The 12669-nt window shown below is 33.4% G+C and overlaps 2 protein-coding genes and 2 pseudogenes across 4 annotated transcripts; 1 reads left to right on the plus strand and 3 right to left on the minus strand.

Annotated features, from left to right (window-relative positions):
- Nucleotides 1-421: 421 nt before the first annotated feature.
- LOC128172174 (heavy metal-binding protein HIP-like) lies at nucleotides 422-3280 on the minus strand. Of its 2 annotated transcripts, XM_052837960.1 has the most exons (3): nucleotides 3263-3280; nucleotides 1009-1434; nucleotides 422-903 (listed from the first exon to the last, which is right to left on the minus strand). In XM_052837960.1, exons 2-3 carry the CDS (start codon nucleotides 1325-1327, stop codon nucleotides 479-481), a joined length of 744 nt encoding a protein of 247 aa, XP_052693920.1. In that variant the 5' UTR covers nucleotides 1328-1434; nucleotides 3263-3280; the 3' UTR covers nucleotides 422-478. The 2 variants fall into 2 exon arrangements, with proteins under 2 accessions (XP_052693920.1, XP_052693919.1); XM_052837959.1 differs by lacking the exon at nucleotides 3263-3280 and having other exon boundaries at nucleotides 1009-1523.
- On the minus strand, nucleotides 2801-4334 carry LOC128172173 (cerebellin-3-like). 2 transcript variants are annotated; one of them, XM_052837957.1, is made up of 2 exons: nucleotides 3980-4334; nucleotides 2801-3680 (listed from the first exon to the last, which is right to left on the minus strand). In XM_052837957.1, exons 1-2 carry the CDS (start codon nucleotides 4311-4313, stop codon nucleotides 3262-3264), a joined length of 753 nt encoding a protein of 250 aa, XP_052693917.1. In that variant the 5' UTR covers nucleotides 4314-4334; the 3' UTR covers nucleotides 2801-3261. The 2 variants fall into 2 exon arrangements, with proteins under 2 accessions (XP_052693917.1, XP_052693916.1); XM_052837956.1 differs by having other exon boundaries at nucleotides 2804-3680; nucleotides 3782-4334.
- Nucleotides 4335-7365: 3031 nt separating this feature from the next.
- Nucleotides 7366-8360, minus strand: LOC128172177 (uncharacterized; annotated as a pseudogene).
- A 2230-nt stretch (nucleotides 8361-10590) lies between these two features.
- On the plus strand, nucleotides 10591-12586 carry LOC128172183 (cerebellin-2-like; annotated as a pseudogene).
- Nucleotides 12587-12669: the final 83 nt, after the last annotated feature.

Raw genomic sequence — 12669 nt, forward strand, 5'->3', positions numbered from 1 at the left:
GTGCATCAAATATTGATATATTTTGATATCATTTTACGAAGAACCAGATATTCTTGATCAGATTATGAAGTCGAAAACCTAAGGAGTCGAACCAGTACATGTACATGTACTACTTTCAATATTTCCATTCATTCCGAGTTTCCCCGTGTATTGACTCGTAATAGATTATTAATAAAAGCAACATGTATAACAAAATGTTTTTTTGTGATATCTGCATTATTCGTCTGTTCATTTTAATTAAGTTTGCATGATGCTGATTACGTATTATCCATGCAGCTATACTTATTACACGATATACCCGCCTGAAAATGCTGGTTTTGTCACATTATAACTGCGTGGTTTCAGAATTTTTTCATTAAGAAAACACATTGCACTTTTTTCTAATTTCAAATAAAAAGAAAATTTAACCTGTTATAAAAAAGGATGTAAGACTTCTGTGTTTATTAAACCATATATATTTCTTATAGTTTACATCATATTAGAACAGTTTCCATCCCGAAAAGGACGTTCTTCCCCTTGCATTGCTGTTAACTACTCCATTCCCGTTTTCTTGCATGCGTACGTAGACGTGGTCCCCAGTGTGCGTCTCGACCACGACGATCCCAGAACCATGCTCCCAATCACTAAGAGTACCATCTGCAAATGTGGACCCGAAAACTACCCCGTTGACTACTATTTCCACACTCGCCCATCCGTGAGTTTGAATAGCCACAGTCCATGCAAACACATAGACACCCGAACTTGGGACAGTAAAGATACCGTCGTCCTGGTGATAACCTTGACCTTTGTTGATTTTTACCACGTCATATATCAGTGTGTGATGTTGCCGAAGATTTGCTTGCGTGTTTGTAGACATATAGGCGTAGAAAGCTACTTGCTCGGTGGAAGCAACCGTTGCTGGAACTAAGGTAAAAGGTTAATTCATAAGTAAAGTGTTTTCAAAATGTAAAAGATTCTTATATTTCATATCATTGATAATAATAATAGATACATTAAATACAGTCCTACCAATTCTTTTTCGGATATAAGTATGCGATGAGAACGATTTCACTTCGTTGCTATTCGATGGGGTTGATCCATTCATTTGATCGTTATTGAAAATGAAACTATCAGAATTATCCTCAATAATTGTAGATAACTGTTTTATGTCAATCTGACATTTGTCATTACTCTGCTGAATCTCCTTGACTTTTTCCTCAAGAGAACTTATCTTGATTGTCAACTCGCCATTCTTTTTCTCAGTCTTAGAGACCCATCTTTGTAGCTCTTGATTCTGTTGTTGGAGGCGGCCATGTTCCTCCATGTATTGGTTTAGTTTCCTTTCCATCTTCTTCAGGTGACCATTTTCCTCTATGTATTGATTAAGTTTCCCCTCCAGCTTCCACAGTCGGTCCTCTATTTTGTCCACACGATCATCACCTTGTGAGGCTGTAGCTGCAGGACGTGGAAAAAGACAAAGAGAAAACACTGACAGTATCAGGAAAGACGCCATGTTCAACCAAAGTTCAAATTCTAGTAGTATATGATATCTTCATGCACTTACTTGCAGAAATCACTGATAAGGAATAGGACACATACGTGTGAAGTCAACGAATTTTCTTATTTTAATTACTTCAAATGTAATATAAAAAAATCTTATTTCCAAATATTTTTACACGTTATGATCTTTGCTCATAAACTTCGAAGAAATAAAGGTACTGCAATAGGCTAAAAACAATTGTTTTCACAATAGTGTTATGTATGTGTTTTAAATTCTAAAAACAGTTAACAAATATTTTTTATCAATAATCATGAATTCAGGATAGTATGATGTTTTTAATTTTGAGACTTTCCCTGTGATTACATTTGATTTGTGTGTCTATTTTTGGATTTAAACCTGTTTAATCGGGCAGCATAATTTTTTTATAAATAAAAAAGTCAGATGATTATTTTGGAGGAAAGCTTTTTATGATATTATATCTGAGTGGCATATTCTGTTTGACAAACAACTGGAAGGTATCATTGCTTTGAATCTGTTATATAGTCGATATTAGTACTTCATATTAAATATGTTAGTAATTGAAATACATTTATTTTTAAAAATCTAAAAGGCTACAGTCTGTCCCAAGATACTTATGCAGCTTATTAGGTCGAATTCAAAAAAGTTCAAAGGAACGAAAGAAGATTAATAATTGGAAAGTTTAATGTTGACATCTTTTCTTCATTCGGAACTCACTGGAAATACCTCGCACAATTTTTCTACATTATCCGGGTCTGTTGCAAAGCAACAAAGTGACAAATCCCCGTAGACATAATACCTTTTAGCCGTGTATTGAAGCCAGATAATTAGCTGGAAAGAGCGTTTCAAAAGATAAATCTTTGAAATGTTTCATACTTTTAAATGAACATTGTTTTGATTTATAGATATGAGTATATAACTGAAGAAAATGTGAATCAAGGATATCTTGGAACAGAGCACAATGTCTGACCCTCCCATGATCTATTATTAATATAATTTGAAGTTTTATGCTCGCTGAGATATTTTATTCAATATTCAAAAGTGTCCGTATATTTTTGCCTTTGTTGCAAAACATGATATTTATTACTTACTCTTACACTTAAACATTGTGATATTATGATGGCAATTCAAAAGTAGCAATTTCAAAATTTGATTGATTTGGTGACAAGATATAAAATATAAACACACAATCGTGCCATTTTGCAACAATGCAATTATATAATATAGTCTAAAATGTACCAAGTTTCTAGAATTGTTCTACACGACATTGACAATCTGTTTCTTATCAGTGTGTCAGTACATAAATCAATTGAGCTTGCTTATATAGTAACACAACGTAGAGCGATCAAGATCATCACTCATAGTCCTGCATTCCTTATTTTTTAATTGAACTTCTTTAGTATTTTGACATTTATTAACACATGAATTCATTCAGTATGAGTTATATTACAAAGGTATGCATAGCATTTTTCTCGTGATTAAAACCATCAAATAGAATATATATTTCCTTTAAAAATTACAAGGATATATTTTGTGACCTCCAAATAAAAAAAACTCATTTAAAATGCAGAAAAGCGTGCCATGGGCTGAAAACATGGTTTGACACTTTTCATACATGAATTAAACTCATTTTTTTTTCTTTTTATAAATTTTATACACTATTTGGTTTGGTGAAGTGAAATACTAAATATCAATAAATTTTCAAAGTTTTTTTTAATAACTACAAATAAAATAATGTGCTTATTTTTTAATCAATATAATTACTAGAACAGTTTCCATCCCGAGAAAGACGTTCTTCCTCTCCAGTTGCTGTGTACTAACTCTCGTCCTGTTTCTGCCATACGGATGTAGACATGGTCCCCGGTATGTATCTCTACTACAACAATCCCAGTGCTGAAGTCCCAATCATCAGCACCACCGTTTACAAAAGTGGATCCAAATACAACTCCGTTGACCACTATTTCTAAAGGTGTCCATCCATGGTATTGGACACCAACAGTCCAGGCAAATACATAGACGCCGTGGCTTGGAACAATAAAGATACCGTCGTCCTGGTGATACCCTTGACCTTTGTTCAATACAACGTGGTCAAAAACTAATATGTGTTTGGAAGGGAGGTTGGCTGCGGTGCTTGCTGATAGATAGGTATAGAATGCGACTTGATCAGCTGGAGCAACCGTTGCTAGAATTAAATGACATGACATGAAATATTGAGCTGTAAAATCCTCGTATCTAGTGTAACACTGGTATGTTTAAATGTATAAATCTAAATATCAGCCTTACCGATTCTTTTATGAATGGGATTACTTGTCGAGATGGAAAGAAGCCCGTCACTATCTAGTTTGGTAGTTTCATTCAGTTTTTGAGAATTTTCAGTGAAACTATACGAATGTTCTCCAAAGAATTTAGATAGTTGCTTTACATCCATTTGACATTTGGCATTGCTTTGTTGTATTTTCTTAACAGTTTCCTTAAGAGTACCTATCTTTGTCGTCAACTCTTCATTCTTTTTCTCAGTCTCAGAGACCCGTCTCTGTAGTTCTTGATTCTGTTGTAAGAGGTGACCATGTTCGTCCATGTATTGGTTAAGTTTCCTTTCCATTGTCTTTAGGCGGTCAAATTTCTCCATGTATTGGTAAAGTTTTTTTTCCATCGTCTTCAGGCGACCATTTTCTTCCATGTATTGGTTTATTTTCCTCTCCATCGTTCTAAAGCGGTCCTCCATCTTGTCCACGCCACCATCACCTTGGTTTGCTGTAGCAGGACTCCAAATAACACACAGAGAAAGCAGTGACAATATCAGTAAGTACGCCATGTTGAAATGCACTGAATTCTAGTTATGGTATATAGCTTTCCTTATAAAGGTGATGAACAGATAAGAAACATTAACATGATTTCTGAATTTGCTACGAAATATTTCCGTTTTTCGATAGGTTTTATATTGTTCTCTTACTTACATTAATTATAAGAGTTAAATTTGATACGGTAAATGAAAAATAATAAAACAAGTATATAAATGGTTTGGAAATCATTCTCAAATTACCAGTGTGTATGGCTATTGGAGGCTATCCACTCAAACAGAGATTTAATTCGATAATCTACATTGTCGAGAAATGTATTGTTAACTTTTCTTTTGAAACAAAAAATGATTGTCACAATTCCCTCTCATGCTAAATCATCGCGATATTATAATAAAAATTAAAAACGAGATATAATAAAAGTTGACTGATATGGTTGGAATTAAGAGATTAAATATAATCATATCATCGTGCTACGTGATACTCAATGCAACAATGCAATTTGATATACTCTAAAATAAATCAAGTTTCTAGATTTGTTCTATACGACATCGATAATCTGTTTCTTATCCGTGTGTCAGTATGAAAACCAATTTTGCTTACCTTGTAAGATAATGTACATGTACAGTGGTAAAAGTTGTCCCAAACAATCACCTATTATTTTTTTTCTATGTACCTTTTGAGGTATAGAGCATTGGTTAAATATTATGAAATGACCAAATTCGGTGCAAAGTGATCCAATCCAAAAAAGCATGAAGGGTGATATCTCACTATGACAGTCTCTTTTTTATAACCAATGACGTGTCTGATGGCAATTTGACCAGTTGGAGAAACCGTTGCTGCAAATAAATAATGAATATAAAAAAATAAACAGTGCGAAACTTTATTATCCATCGTAGAATATGACTGCATGGTATGTTTGAATACTGGTTAATTTATCTAAACAAGTGGAAAGCTTTCAATGTGACAGGAAACCGGTTTTTATTTTACATGTAAACTGTATCTATAATCCATTTGTCTACCCTGAATTGATAAACACTACCTATCCTGAGAAATGAAGTGCCCTTTATATAAATTTCTGAAAGTTATAGTTTTACGGACTACTTCTTTAAGCGCAGCTATATAAGTAGTTGTTTGGTTGTAGTATATATATATTATACCGATCAGGTATAGACAAGTCATCGAAGAGCGATCAACCCTTTCGAACACGATTTTTTTTGTTTATAGGTACATGTGCGTACGATGAAGTATACTTCATATGTATTTAAATTTAAAATTTACATTGTATTTTGTAGATATATTTGAGAATATACAATTATTGGGCCTAATTCCAGTTCATTGCTATTAAAGCCGCGTGCTGAATCACGGCGAATAAACTGGTTGTTACCTTGTGAATCATAATGGTATTAAGTCGCTCATTGAAATAGCTACTATATTAAAATCAAAGTACTGAAGTACTGTCAGGAGTTGATTTTATCGATTATTATCAATTTTAAAATCAACGATATGTTATTTTGCATGGCAAGTAGTTTCTAATTTGTATTTGAATTACGCACAATTTTTATAATATGAATTCTCTAAGTTTTCCGACAAGAATTTCGAGAAAATCCCATATTAATCATGCTGTGTAATATTTAAAGTTAGAATTAATTCAATCAAACTGTGTATCAGTAATCGAAATGTTTTTAAAAATTGTACACGTCTGGATCCCTGCAATATTGAACTCTAGTTTTGTTCAACCAGACTCCCTGCTTGTCGGAGATTTACGGATACAGCCGAGCGTCTGGTTGAACGAGAGTATATTGAACTCTGGCGTAGGAATACACATGACTACAAAAAGTAATTAAATTGTTCGTACTATAAAAAATCTGACTATTTTCAAGGTATTTATAAAAACGTTTCCTTGAAAAACAATGGTACAGCATAAAGTACACCGAATTTATCTATTATTTTTAAGATCTAAGTCTTGTCAGCGGTGATGATTTGGGCTTAGGTCCAAACACTGTTTCACTTTCGGTTTGCCAGAGTAACTGCACAGGAGAGTTGATTCAAATCAACTCCCAATAAAAAAGAAATTATCTTTGTGAATGTTTAACACTGAAAAACGTTTTTCATTCTAAAATACATAATGATACAAGCGGGGGGGGGGGGGGGGGATAAATGAATAAGTAAAACACGAATTTCATTCTAAATTACAAGGAGAACTAAAAGATATCACTAAAACAAAATCTTCTACAAAATACTACTGATAACAAGCCCAAAAAACATATTATGGAGAGTAAATGGAAAAAGGAGTTTAGCGACATAACATAGTGTAATTAGAACAATGTATATTTACATTTTCAACTGTCTTTGTCCGTGATAACATTATGAATCATTTTTGAACCCTAAAATCCAATAACTTCATAAACATGAGTGACACAAGATGGGCGTGTCTTATAGCATAACCGAAAAAAGGTTTTGGCTGTGCTGCGTAGTAATACATAGCATGTGCTACATGAAAAAGGAATAGTGGTTTTAATTTGATTTTGTTTTAAAGTGTCAAAATTTGAAATAATATTAATATAGGCAATAAGGAATCATTCTTTGAATATTATTAGGTGTTGATTTCGGTCGGAACGTGGTCAAATCTATCATAAAGCCATCCGGACTTTATTGGATTTGACCACGCACCGACCGAAATTATCACCCCATATAGAAAATGATTCCTTATTCCTTAAATATTTCAAATTTCAATGCTAAAAATTCAAAATATGTAGCCATTTTGTTCAATAGCTATAGATTAAAAAATAAAAAACATATCATGGTGCCATGTGATATCGATATTGTTTTAGCTATTGTTATAATTAATTTTGTCTCTGTAACACTTTGATTGAAAACCAGGTGTTAATTGCTCATTTATAGTCGACATTAGTTTATACAGTTCTTTTGTGTAACATGCCTTTTTTCACTAACGGGTTGTGCCACATTCTAAGCAGATCAATCTTGTTTCACTGATTTCACAGACAGCTTGTATGGTATTATATTTAAAATCTTTATAAAACGGAACCTAAAAAAATTGGTATCAAATTTGTAAGAATTAATTTTATTTAATGCATATAGCTAGAACAGTTTCCATCCGGAAAAGGATGTTCTTCCTTTGCCATCACTGTGAACGACACCTTCCCCTATTTCGTGCATACGTATGTAGACGTGATCTCCAGTATGCGTCTCAACCACGGCAACCCCAGTCCCATGGTCCCAACCACCATTCCCGTCGTCATCTGCGAAAGCTGATCCAAACACCTCCCCGTTGACCACTAGTTCAACACTCGCCCACCAATAGCAACGGCCCATACAAACACATAGACACCCGAACTTGGAACAATAAAGATACCGTCGTCCTGGTGATAACCTTGACCTTTGTTGACTTTAACCACGTCATATATCAGTGTGTGATGTGGAGGGAGATCTGCTTTCGTGCTTGTAGATAAATAGGCGTTGAAAGCTACTTGCTCGGTTGGAGCGACCGTTGCTGGAACTGAGTTAAAAAGAAATATTCATGAAGTACGTGTCTTAAAAATGTAGAAAGTTCATATATATATTTTCATATCATCAATAAATAATTATAATAAATTCATTAAAAACAGCCTTACCAATTCTTTTTTGGATATGAGAATGCAATGAGTAGGATTTCATTTCGTTGCTATTTGATGTGTTAATTCCATCCACTTTTTGTTTATTCAAATTGAAACTTTTTAAATGTTTCTCAAACATTTTATATAACTGCTTCTCATTACTCTGTTGAATCTTCTTAACTGTATCCTCAAGACAACTTATCTTGATTGTTAACTCGTCATTCTTTTTCTCAGTCTCAGAGACTCGTCTCTGTAGGTCTTGATTCTGTTGTAAGAGGTGACCATGTTCCTCCATTAATTGATTGAGTTTCCACTCCAACTTCCACAGTCGGTCCTTATCCACACGACCATCGTTTTGAGAAGCTGTAGCAGAACATGTAACAAGGCAAAGAGAAAACACTGACAGTAGCAGGAAACACGCCATGTTGAACCAAAGTTCAAATTCTAGTAGTATATGATATCTTCATGCACTTGCAGAAATCACTGATAAGGAATAGGACACATAATACTAGAATTTGATACTGACAATATCCGTAAATACGCCATGTTGCATTTGGAAAGTACTGAATTCTAGATTATAATATACCTTCCATTATAGACTGATAAGAAATATTATAATGTTTTCGTTGCTGCAAATAAATAATAAATATAAAATTAACGGTGCAAAACTTATTTATTTTCGCTCGTACAATAACATTGCATGGCATGTTTGAATGCCGGTAAAAACTCTAAACAAGTAAAAATGTGTCAATGTGACAGCAAACCGGGTTTTTCTTTCTGTGAACTGCATCTATAATCCATTGGAAACCCTGAATTGATAACCAAAACATATCCAGAGAAATAAGGTAGCCTGTATGCAATTTTTCTGCGAGATAATAACTAAATTCAACAGTTGGTTTTTTTCTCATGTTATCCAAACCAAAATCCAAATAATATGAACTTTTCCGTTATATGCATTAATCTCAAAAACATATCTCCTCATATATGAATATACGTGGCTGCAGTTATGGTAGATGAATTAACTCGGACTATCTTGGACCATTCAATTCTTGACTAAGTAAATTAAATCAGGAATATTCTGTACGTTACTTTCATACAGTTTTGAACCCTTAAATTCAACATTCAAATGAGCGTATATGACACATGTTGATATAAATGTTGGTAAAATTACATTATAATCAATATACTCTCTTCCGCTTTAAATTTTCAAATTATACAACATTTGACCAAAATTTATGATTTTAAAAAGCTTAGAAATTGTAAAAAGTTTAATAGCCCCAGCGGGATTCGAAATAATGGCTTTTAGATTTGTAGTGAACGCACTTACGGTTTTTACAAAGAAAAACCCCCATAAAATTGCACTTGATTTTATCGTTTATTATGAGATGAAGTACGTCACAATATGAAGATGTCCCATTTCACCTTTTACTCAAATCACTTCAAGAGAAAAAAGTCTCCAAACCATAGAATGCCTTAACAGGAACCCCGTGGCCTTTAAACACTCAATTTGTTTATATCAATCTAAAATGTTTAATTTATCTAGTTGATCAGCATCCTTGCGGTACGAACAACTAACACACGATAATGGCGCATCATGTGTGTTTAAAAAGTAATAAAGACCGATTAGTACGGTGTATTTACGTTTGCTTTTCATGTTAAATTAAAATTCCCAATACCATAGTAATTTCATTAATATTGTTCCGTTTTTCGTAGATTTTGTTTTTGATTTGTGCACGGAATTAAATAAATGTCAACATGAAAGTTCTTATAAAGCATTGCTTCGATAGAATCATTTTTACGCTGTTATGTATCCAAGAAGTGTTGTTTTTTATTCTAAATTAAATTCGCGCCCAAGAATATTGAACACCGATTATGAATACTGTTGTAATTTCTAACGTCTTTTAATCTTTATTTAGTTGATGACTAATGTGTTGTTTATTTTCGGAATAAAATAAACAATATATTATGATCGCGAATGTATTGGTTAGCATAATTTCTTTATTTGAATCGTTTCAAAAGTCTGTATGGTTATATGTGAATCGTACATTTGATGACCCAAGACGTTCTTTGTTATCTGCAATTTGACAGTCGTAAATATTAGACCAACATTGACCTTTTAGAGGACACAGACAATTACACACTCTCGACACAGTGCATTGCTTCTTATCATTTACTCCAATGTTAACTGGGGAACCGAAAACCTACCTACAAAGTTTGCAATGGCGTATTTTGAGGTTTTGTTAATTGTTTGCGCATGCATTATGGGAAGCGAGTCGAAAATATGTGAAAACTTGGATACCTTACAGGGGATCCTACAGCGCCTAGAAATGTTAGAAACGGAAAATGAAATGCTCAAAAAACAGATTGAAGGGAACGAAAAAAGAAATTATTACTTAACTAAAAAAATTGAAAGTCTAGAAAAACGCGTCAGCTTTGTTTATAAAAAGAACAAAGAGACCACTGCAGATGACGAACAATGGACAATATATGAAGCTAACTACTCAGATGCTAAACTACAAAATTCAGCGCCTTTAGAAAAATATGAAAGAGGAGTTAGCAGTTTTAATAATCAAAGAAGAAAACGAATAAGTAAGACTTATTTCCTTATCTTTTATGAAAAAGTCAATTTCAATGTTGCATGACCTCAGAGTTAAACAGTATAATTCCACTGTTTACCATGTTTTACCAATGTAGGATTGTGGTTTGTCTTGCAGTTCCACCAACATCTGATACAACGGACCATGTAGCTTTTCACGCGTATCTCTCAACAAGTACCCAAATCGGGGCTTCGGCAGCATCATACTTTGGTATTCGATAGCGTGAGGGTCAACAAAGGAAACGGGTATAATAAAGGGGATGGCATCTTTGTGGTCCCTCAGACTGGTCTCTACGTGTTTACATGGACTGTTACTGTTCAAGTTAATGCATGGGCGAGTGTGGAGATCGTCGTGAACGGGGAAGTGATAGGATCAGCTTTTGCAGATGGAAATGGTGCTTGGGACCAAGGATCTGGTATAATTTTGGTAGAAGTAAATACAGGCGACCATGTGTTCCTCCGTATGCAAGAAAACGGAATAAATGCGGTGAATAGCAATGCTAGAGGACGGACAACATTCTCAGGATGGAAATTGTTTTAAATAATTATCTACATTTCCATAATAAAAGTGAAGTGACTGCAAACATGTTTATTCCGGATGTATGTTATGTAAAGAATATCGGCTTACTAAAGTAACATTAAACCTATTTATGAAATAATAAATTTTATCAATTTTATTCTAAAATGATTGAATAATAACATTGATTAACACAAGTAATTAACATTCATCCACAAAATAATACAAAAGTTATTTTTGATAAAGTTAAAATCCAAAACTGTTTAGGATAATATAATCAGCAATATCAATATCTAACTACCAAGGACTTTAACACAATTGTTGATTTATTCTACATTCAAAACTTATGTTGGAATAGTTTGATCTAGAAACATAGACTGTCGTCCGCTCAGCGGTAAATGACAATTTCAAACAAGTTATCGAAGTATAAAGAATAATCTAAAAAATGGTTACAAAGTTGATTTGCATGTTGAACTCAGTATCTGCCTAAATCTAAACAATTGGGTTATCAGATCCTTCATACTCTCTCTCTCTCTCTCTCTCTCTCTCTCTCTCTCTCTCTCTCTCTCTCTCTCAAATGTAGTTGAGAAATCGCCACTACATGCATTATATAAAATAACAACAACTCAAGAATTCCACAAACACAGCCCCATTGATCGAAAACTAAAAAGTTATATTAAAGCATTTATAGTTTTAAACAGACGTTAAACGTTCCTCTGAGTGGAATGGGGTTTATTCATACCACATATGGGGAAATCAAGCATTTTAAAAATCTGTACCAAAGCTAAAAACCATGGATACTTTTCTCACAATGTATAAATCTCGCTTTCTCTTTCTCTCGCCCTCGCTCTCTTTCTCTCTAAATTTACTTATTGTTGTTAGCAAAATCAACGGACTGTAGTTATTAAGATCAACTGATTGTTATTTACAAGATCATTTGATTGTAGTTGACAACATTACTGATTTTAGTTAACAAGTTAAGCTCACTGATTATAGTTAACTAGTTTTCAATGCATAGTCAACTGATTGTAGCTGACAAATCACAGATAGTAGTCGACAAGTTAACAAGATCACTGATTGTTGTTAAGAAGATCACAATATAGTTAATAATATCGCTGATAGTTATCAATATAACTCATTCGGTCACATTTTATTAACCGGCACAGCTTTATCCTGTTAAAGAGAGTACACAGCAACAATTGTTGTAAACAAACATGTATTTGCAGCGACCTGATTCCGCGCCGAAAAAATACTTTAAAAAATGACATGCATGACGATGCTCTCGCAAAATCTTTTCAAACATGAATTGAATAAAGTTTGGCTTACAGTAATGGTGGATCCAATTTACACAGATGATTAAAGATAATTCATTTTCCACTATTTTTTTCGTTCAAATATTGTTAAAACGAAGTATAGATTGCATCCGTTTTGTGTTTATTGATATTTTAATGTCTGATTTAAATGCTGTTGACTTATTATTGGTATTTATTATGAAAACAACATTCTGTTAGAATATGCTTCCTTCGTAAGTCAGACGGAATAAGCTAAAAAGGGAATATCATGATCAAGCAGAAAATCACATTTGCGACAACTAATGATATGAACTCAGATAGTGATATATCAACAAAAATATCAAAATATAT

This window comes from Crassostrea angulata, chromosome 2 (assembly GCF_025612915.1).
Source record: "Crassostrea angulata isolate pt1a10 chromosome 2, ASM2561291v2, whole genome shotgun sequence".
Classification (NCBI taxonomy): Eukaryota; Metazoa; Mollusca; class Bivalvia; order Ostreida; family Ostreidae; genus Magallana; species Magallana angulata.